Source organism: Daphnia pulex, chromosome 10 (genome assembly GCF_021134715.1).
Source record: "Daphnia pulex isolate KAP4 chromosome 10, ASM2113471v1".
NCBI classification, from domain to species: Eukaryota; Metazoa; Arthropoda; class Branchiopoda; order Diplostraca; family Daphniidae; genus Daphnia; species Daphnia pulex.
The window spans coordinates 10,690,509-10,705,938 of NC_060026.1; the positions used below are offsets into that span (position 1 = coordinate 10,690,509).

General features: G+C 41.7%; 1 protein-coding gene across 5 annotated transcripts in view; it reads left to right on the top strand.

Annotated features, from left to right (window-relative positions):
- LOC124205025 (protein single-minded-like) overlaps positions 1-13,637 on the top strand; it is a 47,323-nt gene extending 33,686 nt beyond the window's left edge. For all 5 annotated transcript variants that reach the window (XM_046602306.1, XM_046602305.1, XM_046602303.1 and 2 more), the window contains exons 4-11: positions 1,350-1,439; positions 5,919-6,149; positions 6,270-6,454; positions 9,968-10,074; positions 10,292-10,383; positions 10,485-10,546; positions 10,631-11,363; positions 11,431-13,637. In XM_046602306.1, coding sequence (XP_046458262.1) covers positions 1,350-1,439; positions 5,919-6,149; positions 6,270-6,454; positions 9,968-10,074; positions 10,292-10,383; positions 10,485-10,546; positions 10,631-11,363; positions 11,431-12,513 — 2,583 coding nt within the window. In that variant the 3' untranslated portion in view covers positions 12,514-13,637. The remainder of the gene's footprint in view (positions 1-1,349; positions 1,440-5,918; positions 6,150-6,269; positions 6,455-9,967; positions 10,075-10,291; positions 10,384-10,484; positions 10,547-10,630; positions 11,364-11,430) is intronic.
- Positions 13,638-15,430: the final 1,793 nt, after the last annotated feature.

Genomic DNA, 15,430 nt, shown 5'->3' on the forward strand with positions numbered 1-15,430 from the left:
TCGTTTGGAAGAAGAAGAAGAAGAAGAAAAAAAAAGAAATACTTTATTGAACGACGAGTCCCTTTAATTCTTTGTCCCTGCAAGATGGTGGGGGCCAAAGGTGAAGCTGAACCAGCTGTCTTATTGCGTTTTTCGCCTCCCTTCTCTCTCTTGTATAACCGTTACACATATACGTATATATATATAAATTCGTAGATATGCATGCTTTATATTATATATATCTACATATGCGCCGAGCTGTGGGCGAGTTGCACAGTTGTGGTTGACCTTATTTAAGTCGATTGAACTCGTTCTGGTTTTTTTTTTTTATATTTTATATTTTATTTTATTTTATTATTTTTGGCGCGCCGCTTTTAAATCAAAACGACTCGCGGGTTAACAGAGGAGAACGACGAGGATGAAAAGAAAAATGAATAGCACACAGCCCACAGTGCAATAGACACTGCTAGGGTATATATACCATGGAAAAAAGAAAAGAAAAGAAGTTTTTTTTTTCTTTTTTCCATTTTTTTCTTTTCCCGTTGGGATGGAAGCGACGCGGGAGATTCATTTGCATGTTGTAATATCGCGCAGTCCCGCCGGTCGCCACCCACAACTCGGTTCGGTTGTTGGTCGTTCCCGGAGCAAGAGAGAGAACACACGGGCCGGCAATAGCCGGGCCCAGTTCCATATATTTGAGAGAACGGGCAAAGGAAATATTATATATATATAGAAACTTTTTAAATGTAGAAAATGAGAGGAGAAAAGAAAAAAAGGATCTCTCCGCATCACCGCCATAGTATTCTCATGTCACTGTTGAAAATGCCGCTCGCTCATACAATACAAGCCTTTTATTCACAATGAGAAGAAGGAAAGAAAAAAAAAAAAGAAATTGGAAAAAAGAATAAGAAGAATAACTTTACGGGGGGGTCTCTCTCTCTCTCTCTCCTCGGTCTTCTTTTCTTTTATTTCTTATCTTATTTAATGGATCGTAAATCACGCTTTTTCTCTCTCTCTCTTCAAGCCGGAATCATCCGTATATATACGCGCCATGTTTTTCTTTCTGTTTCTTTTTCTGTATGAGATGTACGAAAATAAAAGAGAGAGAGAGAGAGAGAGCAGAGCTCCGGCTCAATCATCGTGCTTTAAATATTGATGATGACGTGATTTATATTTCTCAAAGCAAAGTGGAGCCTTTTATTTTATTTCATTTTATTTTTTTACCTTTGGGTTCAAAATGGGGAAGCTGAACTTTCTTTTCTCGGATTATTATTATCTCGTTTAATTTGATTTGGTTAAATTGCGCCTTAGCGTCAACGGCAACTTTCGGCGAATTTGATAATAACTTTTTCTTATTTCTGCGTGTGCAGGCCATGAACGGATTCTTGATGATGATGACGCAAAACGGCAAGCTCCTCTACATCTCCGACAACGCCGCCGAATACCTGGGACATTCAATGGCAAGTTAAAAATAGACAAAAATAATAAAAAATAAATGATTATTTACCTTCAAACACTTTGTCTTATTTGATGGCGTTGTTTTCTTTTTTCAAATTACTCTTTCAATTTCCTCAATGTCGTCTTGTTAGTCAAGTGTCGAAATGTGTTGGGTCGGCGGGGCTCGTTTAGGAAAAAAAAAAAGAAGTTACGGTTTCGACCGGAACGAAATGAACAATAGGCAAAAATGACTACTTGAACGACCGGGCTCTATAGGCCGGGAGGTATAAACTGGGTATCCTTGAAACAATTTTATATTTTTCTACTTTTTATTTTAAAATAAGAATTACAGTATAAGTTTTCTTCTTCTTTTTCTTCTTCTTATGAGTTTATGGGTCTTATACCTTTGGAGTAGATGATGATGATGGAGAAAGCCCCTTTTGCTTGATGGCATTTCTGGGCGCACATGAGGGTATCAAGTCTTGAAGGAATAGAATATCGTAATAGCTAAAATAGTGGCAGTAGGTGGTGGTGGTGGTGGTGGTACACAGTAGACGCTCATCATCAGGGCAGGTTTTTATACGAGGCGCACAGCAAAGTGCAATTAAGTGTGTGTCTTGTTCGTTTTCTCGTTGTATGTTGTGTGCAGTTGAATCTCTCTCTCTCTCTCTCTTGTTTCTTTTTGGCCCGGCTGGTTTTTCTCGAAAAAGCGAATGGCCTTTCTGCGCGTCGAGTTCTCCGAGTGGTCGAGCCACAACACGGAGAGAGAGAAAAAAAATAGAAGAAACGGACGAGAGAGAGTTGGAGGGCGCCGGTTTAAAGTTCCCACGCTGCTCCTGGATGTACTTCTCTCGTCCCCATATCGTAACATACAATACGAATATGACGGCGGATTATGCAAGGACACGGAAAAAATCTCAAACAAACAAGACAAACAACAAAACCAACAAAAAAGAAAAGAAACTGTATTGCGTACACAATGCTGTATAATATCTACATGATCCATCAGGCATCTGTTTTAATACGTAATACGATAAGGTAATAGATGGGAGAAATAAAACGAACGAGAAAAAACAAAAACAAAAGGCAAAAACCAACAAACACAAAAAAATAGAGTCATCATTTATGCTGTTGTATAGATGTGAATCATACGCTGTTTGTCTCCAGGGTAGAAAATAGAGAGAGAGTTTTTCTTTATTTTTTTCCTAGTCTGCGTCTGTGTGTCTGTTTGGCTCGTATCCTTTTGAGGAATCGCGGCTGGACGGCCGGACGGCTGCTGATTGAAAGGAGAAGAGAAGAAATCAGCCAATTTGTAGTCACACGGTCACACCAGGCCCCCACCGTTTCGTATAGGGAAAAAATAACTCGGAGGAGAACCAAATCTAATCAGAATGAATGTTACATATACATGTCTGCTGCATCAGGAAGCCCAGCGCAGGTTTGTTTTGTTGTCTTCTTCTGCAGCGCTCCCATCAGCTGGAGATGTGTCATTCACCGTGTTGATCCATGCGCGATGGATGCCCACTCCCCGTGACGGCTGCCGTTCTTTTTCCACAATCCCCTCTTAGCTTTTTACTAACTGATTATGTAAAAAAGAAGAAGAAGAAGAAGAAAATATATTTCCTAACCTCTTTGTCCCGCTATTTATGCAGATCATTTCCACTTGTCCGGCGTCTTTTCTTTGCTCTTTTTTTCTGTGTGACGTATTAATTCTTGGCCTTTGGAAAGAGGGGAGGAGGAGGGCAGAACCCCAGTCAGCCATATAATCCGGCTTTAATTGGGTGGGCGCTGCATAAAGGCGAGAAAATGCGGGGGATATATACATTCCCCGATGAGATAGAATGACTTTACTGTATCAATAGGAGGAGAATTGGGGGATGTGGCTTCTGGAGCTGCTGCTGGCTATATATGCGCAATCCGGTCTGCTGCTGTTGGATGGCTGCGCTGGGCTGGCTGCTGTGTTAGCCCAGAAAAAAAAAAGTTGGTTTGTGATGGATGACCTCAGCACATTTTAGCACACAGAGACAGCTGAGCAGCATTATTCTTATCGCTCAACTGCTTTACTTTTCTTCTTCTTCTTCTCTCCATCTTTCCATCTCGTTCTCTCTTCAATATTTATATACGAATCAAAAAAAGTGTATATACGTGGTACACTATATATGCATGTAAAAATAGAAGAGAACTGGAAAGCTTCGGAGACGTCAGAGTGGCAGCTCTAACAAGACTATTGAGAGAGAGAGAGAGAGAGAAAGAGAGGGGATACGGGGTAGACCTTTTTGGGGTTCTATTCGCGTTGTACACATATACACTCTCTGTTGTTGTTGTGTGTATAGATAGTAGCCAGCCGAGCGGCAAGCAGGTCATTCATCTTATCACAACAACAACAAATCACCATCTTTTTTTCTTCTTCTTCTTCTTCTCAAAGGTGTGAGATTTTTTTTTGATTTTTTTATTTGGAAATCTCTTTTTTTTCTTCTTCTTCTTTCGTTACATCTGGAGAGATGAGGCTGAAGGAATAAAAGAAGAAGAACTCCATATTCACGGCTGTTGGAATGTTTCAAATCTCCCCCGAAAAAAAAAAGTTTTTCAGACAACAATATGCACCACATTCCAGTACGACTCCGTCATATGGCGCTGAGCTCTCTTCTTCTTCTTCTTGTTTTGTTTAAATCAAATGCGGATGAAATGTATGGGCTTTTTCGAACGGGATGTTGAATGAAAAAAAAAAGGCAGCAGTTCTAGCTGCTCCTTCATGAGAATCAAAAACTGGCTAGAGTCGCATTTTTTGTTCCTTCTTCTTCCCGGATTTTCGTCTTCGTCTTTATACATTTTTCTCGACTCTCTCTGAGCTTCAACCCGTTCGTTCTCCTTGTTTCGTTTGCCCCCAACTCGCTTTGATATCTTGCTCGCATCGAAATGAATGGATTATGGTAAGAGCCGGGGCCGCGCATTTCCGATACACACACGTAGATACATAGCTACATACGTATAGTGTAGAATGTTGTATATTTGTTATTTATTTATATGTGTTTTATTTTTTCTTTTCTCTTTCTGTGTTGGGTCCTCTATTGGATATGTGGAACCGTATAGTCTCGGCGATATTCTAACTCTCTCCGGGGCGTCATTTTTTCTTTTTCAACATGAAGATCTGGGACTCTTCTTTTATTTTCATCTCACATCTCACACACAAACACTCTTTTTTGGGGCTCTTTTTTTCTTTCTTTAGACACTTGGCGAGTTGTTGTGTTACTTTTATGGTGTCGACCGCGGACTCGCAATTGATTTAGTTTTTATTTTTTCTCTCTCTTCGCCAATACATTACAGGCAGCATATAAGATACCAAAGTAAAAATTCGGGTATAGTAGCTAGTTGGGAGAGAAAATTGAATCGCCTACTGTTTGCTGGGGTTTTTTTCTTTCTTTCTTTCTTGTTTCGGTCGGACGAATAAAAAAGTTGAGGGGGGTAATAATGTCAAAAAGAAACAACAATCGCGACAAACAACGGGCCGGCTCCCATCTCTCTGTGGAGTGGTGAAGCTGGGCTATTGTATGAGAGACGCCAACCTGCGCTAGACAATCGAGAAATTAAGAAAAGGAAAAAAAAAAAAAAAAAAAAAACGATTTTTGTATTTTTTAATGCGAAATGAGTAACAGAGAAACAAAAAACTTGTTTTTAATTTTGTTCTTCTTCTTGTTTTATACATATATTTTTTTTTTGCTCTCGTCGGCCGGGTATACGTAGGAGAGGTCGAAGTAGCCAAGTAGAAAAATATATGATTGCGTCTGATGAGATTTGGCCGGCGGGCCGGTTTGAGCGGAGGGGGCAGAGCGCCCGCCGAGAGATGATGTCCTTTTCTCACGCTGCGACCAATAGGCCAACTCAAAGGATATGCCAGGGAGAAAACGAAAAGAATGAGAGAAGGAAAGAGAGAGAGAGAGAGAGAGAGAAAAAATGGAGACAGCAGACGGCGCTATCTGTACATTGTATTTATAAATATACTGTCTATTACACAGATAACTCTTTTTCTTTCTTTTTTTCCCCCCAGCTCTCAAACAGCCGATCGCCTATATATACATGTAATATGCATAGAGTCACAAGTACGTCGTATTTTTCTTAAAGAGGTCCATCACATACATTCTCTCTCTCTCTCCCCGCGCTCTCTTTGGTATTCTATTCCTTTCAGTCTCTCTTTTCTACTTTTTTTTTTTTAGTGTAACTTTGTGGCCGATTAACATCTCTTTATGTGCCGAATAATCTCGCCATTGGAAACGGTCTGTTCGTCTGTTTGTAAATGGGGGTCCCTATACGGCGTATCAACTCGGCGGGGCTTTTGGGCAGGAGGGAGGAAGAAAAAAAATAAAATCAAAATGTGGAATAAAAATAAATAAATAAAATAAATTGTATATTTAAAGATCGTGCCGGTTGTCGGTCAGTCGCATAACTAATCGCCTGGAAATCGATGGGTTTTTCTTTTTCTTTCTTTCTTTCTTTTATTTTCGCAGGAGGACTTGCTGATTCACGGCGACAGCGTGTACGATATTATCGACAAGCAAGACCATCAGAATGTCCAAAACGAGCTGGGACGACCGCCGGGCAGCGGCGGCGGCAACAGCGCCAACATCGGCGGCGGCCCTCACGCCGTTGTCGCTCCCGCCGACGACGCCCGCATCTTCCTCTGTCGCATGAATGTTTCGCGCAACGCTCGCAGGCAAATGCGATTCGGCGACCAAAAGGTACAGACATATTTTTCGCATTCCCAAATTTTATTTATTTATTTATTTATTTTGGCTGACATTTGTTTATGCGTTTGAATGGAATTTGTGCGCGTCTGGGGCGGATGGCGCGATCGATAGGTGATACTCGTCGAAGGCCACTTTGTGTCTTACCTGCCGCTGTGCACGCGGAACGAGCCCGTCTTGATCGCCACTTGCACTCCGGTCGCCATGCCCGAGACCCGCGAGTGCGTCGTCCAGGGAGCCACCAACATCTTCACTTCTGTTCATAACATGGACATGAAATTCGCTTCCATCGACGCCAGGTAAAAACAAAAATACAAATATAAAAAGACGCAGATATCTTTCAACGTCGGCTGTCGCTTTACATCTTGTTCGACCTGGTGGTGGTGGTGGAAAAAAAAGGGGGACGGGACTGCGGAGTATAGGTAGATATTCATACCGATGGCGAGACAAGGGTCCACCTCACGCAACAACTATGGCGTTAAAATCCTTTTTTTTTTCTTCTTCTTCTTCTTCTTCACCCGAAGTGAATCCTCTCCAATAGCACGGAAATTTGAATCCCAAATAAGCGAATCGTTAAGACGAAGAAGTTTCACACAACAGCCACAGCAAGAAGAGAAAAGAAGCAAGAAGGAGAAGGGGGAAAGAAAAAAAAAAGTTGTTGGCCATTCAAAATGCCAGTCTGGCTGACTTATGACAAGTCTTCAATCAATTTCAAGACGTGATTGTATCGACGGGTACCTACAGCCAATAACCGTGGAATGGCAACGACTCCATTTCCGATGTAAATTCGTCGACGATCGACTCGAAGAGAAGGAAAGAAGAAGAAAAAAAAAGACCCAAAGCAGGCAGTTTTCAAACATTTATACAATCGAGAAATGAATCACTTTGCAGACGGAATTGGTCACGGCCTGACACACTCAACCCCCTCCTCACTGACGTAGTCGTTTTCCTTTTTTTTCACGGTCAGAACGAGAAACGTCGAAATGCAACGGATAGACGACGGAGATAAAAAGGGATTGAGAAACAAGAAAGAAAAAGATGAAGGAGAACATTCACGTTCGAAAAATGGGGAAACACGCGGGATTAAATAAAAAAAGGAAAACAGAAAAACCAAAAAATTATTGCTAAAAGTGTCGCGCCCTTTTTTTTCCCATTTTGTCGGTGGCGAAAAGGAGATGGAGAGGAGGGTAGGGTGGCCATCAGGAGGCGGGGGGGGGGAATCCACCCGGCCCAACCGGATTTATAGAATGTGGTCGAATGCGGATGCACGATGACAGGGCCGCTTGATGAATGATGCTTCCAATTAAAATAAGCCCAAAAAAAAAAAAAAAAAGAAAGAACGGAAAAAAAAAATTAAAGAAACAAAAAATAAAATTTATATTTTATAATATGATTTTTAAATTTTTTTGTTTTTTTTTAAAAAAAGGGATAATGTCAAAAAGACTCAAAGTATATAGTATGCTGCGCCGTTTATGAAAACACACGGGGCCGACCTTGGTTGGCTAACAAATGATGATTATCCATTCCTTGAAGGGAGATGGAGGGGAAATCCAAAACAAAAGAGAGAGATAGAGCGAATGAAAGAAATGAAAAGAAATAAAAGAAAGCCGATAAATAATAGCCCCCCTTCCTTTTTTTTGGGTAGTCTCTTTTCTCTCTTATCGGCGTTTTTGAAACTTAAAAAAAAAAAAAAAAAAGAGTTTGATCCGGTTTTCTTGTCTACTTTCCTCTCACGAAAACTAATGGGCTTCTTTCGGGGAAATTGATTCAAAACAGATCGGAAGAATTAACCTTCCTCTCCCGCGAGAATTGAAATATTGAAACATTCAAAAAGTATAATAAAAGAAAAGAAGAAAAAGAAGAAACCACCTGTCAGGTTTTTTGTATGCATGAACACCTTTCGGTTGTTTTTTTGTCACCTGGTCGTTATAATTGATTGACGACAATAAGCTTTTTTTTCCTTCTTCTTTTTTATTCGCCATCGTTTCTTGTTTTTTGACACCGGAGCTGGTGAATGGCTCCTAATCGTTCACTCTTACAAACGTATTGAGATTCATCGTGTATACCCTTTCACGAAAAATTCGGTTCAACGTGAAACGATTTTCCTTTTAGTCTTTTTTTTTCTTCTTTCCTTCGAAATTCCCTGGAAGGTATATACGTACGGAAAAGGAGAAAATGGGTAACACATAAAATAGCCTACATGTGTATATAGATAGGAAAACGCAATCAAATAAAAACCACTCGAGACGGCTGATAGAAAAAGAAAAAAAAACTGTACCGGAACCCTTGAGGCTACGTTTGGAACAAAAGAAACACTTTACGGTTCCAGCCCTAACGGTCTTCTTGTATTATTATTATTATTATTATTATCCCCCCCCCCTTCTTTTTTTTTTCTTTTGGCCAGTCATTTGATTCCTTTTTCCTTTTGGATTTATTCGGATTTTATTTTTAAATTTCTTCCTTTGAGCTTTAACAAAGTTATTTCTTTAAAAAAATGACTTTTTAGGGTCATTTTTTCGTGCTAAATTTTTTTCCTTTTTTTGCTCGGGGAATAACATATTCCCTCAGCGTGAGTGGACCAAAGAGAAAGAGAAGGGCACCTGGCTACTTGCATTGACGTAATGAATTAGAACCACACCCTTATTTCCATTTCGCTAACGTGTACTTACACCGTGTCAAGTTTATCAGTACCTGATCAACACAACCCATGCCGGACAACATTTAGAAAAATAAGGGCTCGTTTATTATATTTGTTCTCTAGAGCGCAATCGGGGTGAAGGTAAAAAGTCGAAATAAAATAATAAAGAGCCATTGGCCGAGATAGGTTGCCATCTATCGTGCAAAAAGTAACGCTTTCGGCAATTGGATGTTAGACGGAATAAATGAGCGTGAAGCTCTATCTATTCATTCGCCTTCTCTCCCCCGTGGCGTATGAATCCATACCGTTTATTATTTTCCAAGAGGAATTACAACAATAGTAGGAAGGAGAAGAAGGAGAAGAAATGAGGTGCTGAAGAAGCTGATGGCCGGGGCAACGGAGGAGAGTAGCGCATAGGAGGACAGGCAGCGTGTGCCTCTTATTCAAACATCCGGCGCTGGCTGGAGAGACAGAACTAAAGAAAAGAGAGAAAGAGAGAGAGAGAGAGAGAGAGAGATGATGAATGCGTGTCCTAAAACCTTATCTCATCCATCACTCGTGATGAAATATCTCCAGAGGTGCGCGCAAGGTAGTCGCCTGCGAACCGTCATCAAGTAGCAACAACAGCTGGGACGGGCTGGAAAGATGGCGGAATAGTTCTTCCACTTGCATTTCGAAATATTCTCATTTTCTCGGTTGGTTCCGTCTTCGATTCATCGAATCAAATTTAAAAAAAAATCTCGCGCCTGTTTTATTATTTCATTTCAATTTTTCAAACCTTCCGGGTGCCCCCTGTTGAGTGTGTGGACAGTGGGAGTCATCACTTTTGGGTAGGCCGTCACCTTCCCCGCTGTCTTGTTCTCTAATTGACGTCCATTCAAATTTGTTTTTCTATTGCCGTCGAGAGGTGTCGACTAGCCGCTATCCCATCGCCAGTATTTTCTTTTTTTTTGGTCCATTCTTCTATTCTTTGACTTGTCAAGGTGACGTCTGATCAACATTCCTCATGTTCTTTTCATTTGTATTTTTCTTCTATGTTGTCCTGTTGCTGCTACCGGAATGGAAACTGTCATCTCATCGGCATCGTACCCTCGACAAATCAACAAACAAAACTGAATGACGTGCCGTATCATCTGTGTGAAAACACACCACCATCACTTGGCAACAACCACAGTGGCGAGTTCTACCTGGGCTATTCACGGCAGGAGCTGCTGGACGTGTCGTGGTACCAGCTCCTGCACTGGGACTTTATGAGGGAAGCCCAATCCAAGCACAGATTAAGTAAGAGATTTTAACATTTCTCTCTTTTATCTTTTGCCCTCCTGCCTTTTTTTTGTTGTTGCGTTCCACTGTTCCCATTCCACAGCTGCCTCTCGACTCTCGCCCTTTTTTATTAATCGAGAAAAGTTGCGTAACAACAACAACAACACAAAAAAAATAGGATCAAATGCAAATGAGTGGGTTATTCACACTTTTCTCTCGTTATAATTCCTCACAGTCACTCAGTCGGAGCAAGATAGGTCCTGCATTCTACTCGTACGACTCCAGCGACGCAATGGCACTTGGCTCTGGATCCACTGCGTCCTGCAGGTACGTTTTCAATAGAGAGAGACGAGCGTTTTTAACGAGGTGGTTTTTTTTTTACCCGGCTGTCATGACGAGCACATTTGAATTTGGTTTCTTCCCGCCAGGTGAAGGACGCAACTGAAGCTGGACAGCAACCCGTCATTATCTGTACCAATCAGGTTCTAAGGTGACTATAAAAACCGGACTTGAGTTCGAAAAATGTTGATTTTGATTCAGTAAAAGTGCTAACGATTCTTGTCTCGTCCGGCAGTGAGAGAGAAGCCCAGGTGATGCGAGCCAACAGCTGGCTCTATCACTTCTATCTGGTGCAGACCAAACTCCAGTACGGCATGAATTACGAGGGCCAGCAACCGGCGCAGCAACAAGCCAGCACTTCGCGCTCGTCGGCATCTGCATCTTCGCCCGGCGGCGGTTATGGATATTCGCATCTGATGAACAACACCAGTCCCGTGCCGTCGTCCTCTTGCAGCGCGTCCGGCGACACATCCAACACCCCGCAACCGGTCCATTTCCAGCAACAGCCGCAACAACATCTCGTTCCGCCACCTCTGAACTCTCCTCTCTATGCCCCTCCGCCACCTCCTCACCATCACCATCCGCACAATCATTTATACTCCTCGCCGGTGATGGATACGTACCAGCATTTTTCACTGCATCCGCAACAACAACAACAGCAACAACAACAACAACAACAACAGCATCATCATCAGCAGCAACAGCATCAGATCCATCCGCAAGGGGCTCAAAGTGGATCTTCCAACACTGGGTCCGGCAATGTGGTGTCCAGTAATCCTCATTTTTCCTTTGCCCCGTCGCCGAGTTCGGGGCATCATCATTCGTACTCGGGAGTCGGCGGGCCTTTCTCTCTGGGTCCTCAGGAGACCAGTCCTTATCATTCTGGTCATCAGCAAATGCAACAGAATATCAAGACGGAAGTATACCATTCCGATCTGGGCGACCGGGCGGAATTGGGCGGATATCATGTAAGTTTTTATGAATTTTTTTCTGGTTTGGATTTTTTAATTATTATGACTATTTGAAATTTTATAGATCAAAATAGAGGCTAAACCAGACGAGTTCCAACACACTTCCGGAATGGATTCTTCCGGCATGGGGCCTGGAGTGTACGGGGCCAGCGCAGTGAAAGAGGAACCTGCAGTTACTGAATCGCCAGAGGACCCCATGAGCCCAGCGTCTTCGCCGCCACGCAAACGGTACAGACTGATGGCCGCAACCTTGCCCAGCTCTACTCCTCCTTCCGCTTTCCCTCCTAACGGAAGCGGAATTGGGGGAGAGAATCAACAATTGCACCAACAAGCGCACCAGCAACAGCACCAACACCAGCCGAATGATTGGCATAGGAACCACCGGAGCGATCATCATCCGCACTCCGGCTACGGTCAATCCGTGTGGCCTAATGCCGGATGGATCAATACGAGCTATCCAGTCGGATTGGCGCAGCTGGAAGAGACCGGCTACGATAGCCCTGACATGAATTACGACCGGGACAGCTCCTTTTCGCCCTTGATCGGAATTTCCATCGGTAGAGCCTCTTCTCCGTCGTCCTCTTCATCCCCGTCCAATCACGCCCTGCATCAGCGGAGGCTTTTGCTCCGCCGGAAGCAACACCAGCCAACGTCTGCGATGGATTCAAGAGATTCTTTGCCCAACGGACGCTACCATTCTGCCGAGAGTGTCCAACGCGTGCCGGATGTGTGCATCACGATGCCGCCGGAATTGTCTCCTCTGGGTTACGTCCTGACTCCTGCGCCAACTCCACCGGACGCTGAAGACGCTCCCTCCGTTTGTTACCCTCAAAACATTGTGGAAATCGAACTGCGGGTGCCTGCCTCACTGTCGTCGGAGCCGGACGGCGCCATCAGCAGCCTGAGTTTCATCAACGCCACCGCTCTAAGTGGCCCGCATGAGTTGGCCGAGAACCAGCAGGCGATCACGCTTCTTCCGGCCAATCGCCACTATCTTTACCACGCAGCTGCCAATACGGCGTCTGTTGCCTCCGCAGCCTCCGCCGCGCCTCCTTTGGAAACGGCATGTGATCCAACTCATCCTACACCAGCCGTCGACTACCATACGCCGACCACGCCTACTAGTATGGATTATCCTAAGCCTTAATTTTTGCGGGCGGTGACTCGATCCGCCTCACATTCCAGCGCCGAGAACGCTTGTGTCGTCGAGATTGTGGTCGAGACGCCTCCTTAAACTATACTGTGTCTTGTGTGTATGGCATATTGCCAACTGAATGGCATAACTTTTTTTAGTAGGAGTTTCATTTTCATTTCATTATTGACAAGAGAAATTTCAACGACCAAAACTTTTAATCGGCAGAGAAAATGAACGGACTCCTTCCTGCTTAAAAAAAATTATGTGTTATCAAAAATTTGTTTTTAGCTGATTCAATCTCTAATAATATAGTGGTATACGATCCGACAAGTGGACTTATATATACTTGGTTCCAAACCAGGCTGCAATTATTTTTAAATTTCCTTTCAGATGTTTTTTATTTTTTATTTTTTATTATTTGTCTTTGCCTTTCCAAAAAGCGCTCCTTTACATTATTTCCTCCTTCGTGAACATGAATGTTAACCTTGATTGCCCGCCAGTTAAAAAATCCTGAAACGATACTCGCTGCCGTTTTGCACGTCTTGCGCAATCATTGACATTCCCTTATCTTTTCCCATTACAAAACAAAAAATTTAATTATAAATGACAAAAATGTTTTTATATTCCATTTAACGACCCCCGGTGATGGTATTTGTTGCCAATCTTGCTTTATAATGAAAACTTAATGGGATTTCTAATTAATCGGCCATTTTGATTATATATATATTTTTGTGCGTGTCGTCTAAATCTATTCCCATCGCTGTTAGTGCAATAGTGTCAATTCTCTGTGCTGTAGCGGATAGGAAAACATCTTCGCCGGCACCCACAACCTCCATCCATACTCCCTTCCGTACGTAAGCGAACCATGACAGCGATCTCCTGATGAAGGCGTTACCCTTTTTAGCTGAACGAAAACTAGCCCCCACTCGAGCGGTTGTGGCCTTATTCGACTGTAAAAGATATTAAGTGAAATACTCTTTGATAAGCTGTTCTTTGCCACTTTTGTTATATCTTCTTCGCAAATCATCAGACTGGCTTCATTTCTATCGAGAATGGGTCTTAAATATTTCGTATTGATTGCTATGTAGCCTATATACTATCAGAGATACAAATAAAAAACTATGATTAAAAAAAGATTCGATCGCTATAGTCTCGGCTACAGTTTTTCTTTAACATTTAAATTTCTTTAAATGGTCCTTTTTGCGGTGGTGTACGTTGGGGAAGAAAGATTTACATTGCAGTTTTCGTGTGCTCCCCCTTTAAGTTCTACACTTAAAAATCCTATCGATTATACAAAACTAAAATATTAATCGATTGTTCCTGTCGAGTTACGAAACTTGGCGCTCCTAAAAGTACAGACGAGCTGCAGATGCTGAGTTGTGCTATCTCGCAATTCAGCCCAAGCCATCTGGGGGATTCGTTCCTATCTTGGTCTCTCGTCAAAACCTGTTTTTAACTCCTATAATTATGATGAATACAATGTCATCCTAATTTATAATTTTCACTTGTAGTTTTTGTTTTGTTGATTTAAAACAATAATTTTCAATAGACAAGTCACTGAGAGGAGTTCCAGTTTACCATCGTTCGTTAGGAAAGACTGGGAAAGACAGTCAAGGAAGGGAAGAATAGAGTGGGGAAGAAAGGGGTCGTCCCTTTTTTTTCACTCTCCCTCTGTCTTTCCATTCATACACTTTTCTTATGGATAATGTAAATGCTTATTGGGTTGTGGTTGCACCAACCTGGTAGTAATAAGTATCCAAGATGGCAACCTCAAACCAGTAAAGGGTCCCAAGATTCCCCGCCAGGTTCGCTAGGTTAGGAGGCCCCTCGCCTCTCGGGGGTATAGCAAAAATAGGGGTTTTTCGTTCGTAATATTAAAAATTACGAATCAATGGGTCCAGAAATTGATCTAATTTAAGCCTAATTAAATTCCCTATCCATATATACCTAATTCATCTAGATTAGGCAATATTATATATATATTAAAATCGTGATTGAAATTCGCATTTTTTTAAATTGCGCCAAAAAAATCAAGTCAAATATATTTTTGATTACATATTTTTGTTTATTCTATTTTAATGATTTTTAAAATTCATTTTTAATATTTTAAAATTCATATTAAATATTTTAAAATAGAATAAACAGAAATATGTTATTAAAACATATATTTGATTTGATCTTTGCAAATTAAAAAAAATTGTGAATTTCAATCACAAAATAAACATATAAAAAATTGCCTTATCTACAGTCCCCTCCATAAGTATGGGATCACCCCACGCCGTTCCATAAGGCGGCGTGTATTTTTCATATGGGTTTTTCGGTTGGCAAAAATCGAAAAAATGACATAAATTCACCAAACTTGGGATTTATGTCATATTACGTCTTTTCTATTGTCTGGATTTTTTTTAGATTTTTTCCCCTATTTTTTATGCCTAGAAAAGTGGCGCACAAAATATCGGATCACTCCGACGCCGCCCGTGTTGTCTTATGGCGCAAATGGGCTTTTCATATTGCTTTTTATATATTTAATTTTCTAGAAGGAATTTTTATTTTCAAACCGTGTATACAATACCCTTTCGTCAATTAACTGTCATTTTTTCATGATGATCTGAATTATTTTCGAATTTTTCCAGATTTATTCGTTTCCCGAGTTTCTGAAATAAGAGACTGCAGAAGACTTCATTTACGGTTTACAACCTCTATCAGCTGGCGTAGGCCGGAAAATTAGTTTCGTTTCTATACACCACTGGCGCTCTTCTTCCTTTTTTACTTAAGGGGCGTACATAAACGACACTAACGACACGTTTTAAATCTGCACTCTCCGCCTGGTAAATTACAGACAAAACATAGATTACTCACCTGAAAGAAGCTCATTAACCGAACAAACAAAATATTTACCTAAGATACGTCCAACACAGATTGGACGTCA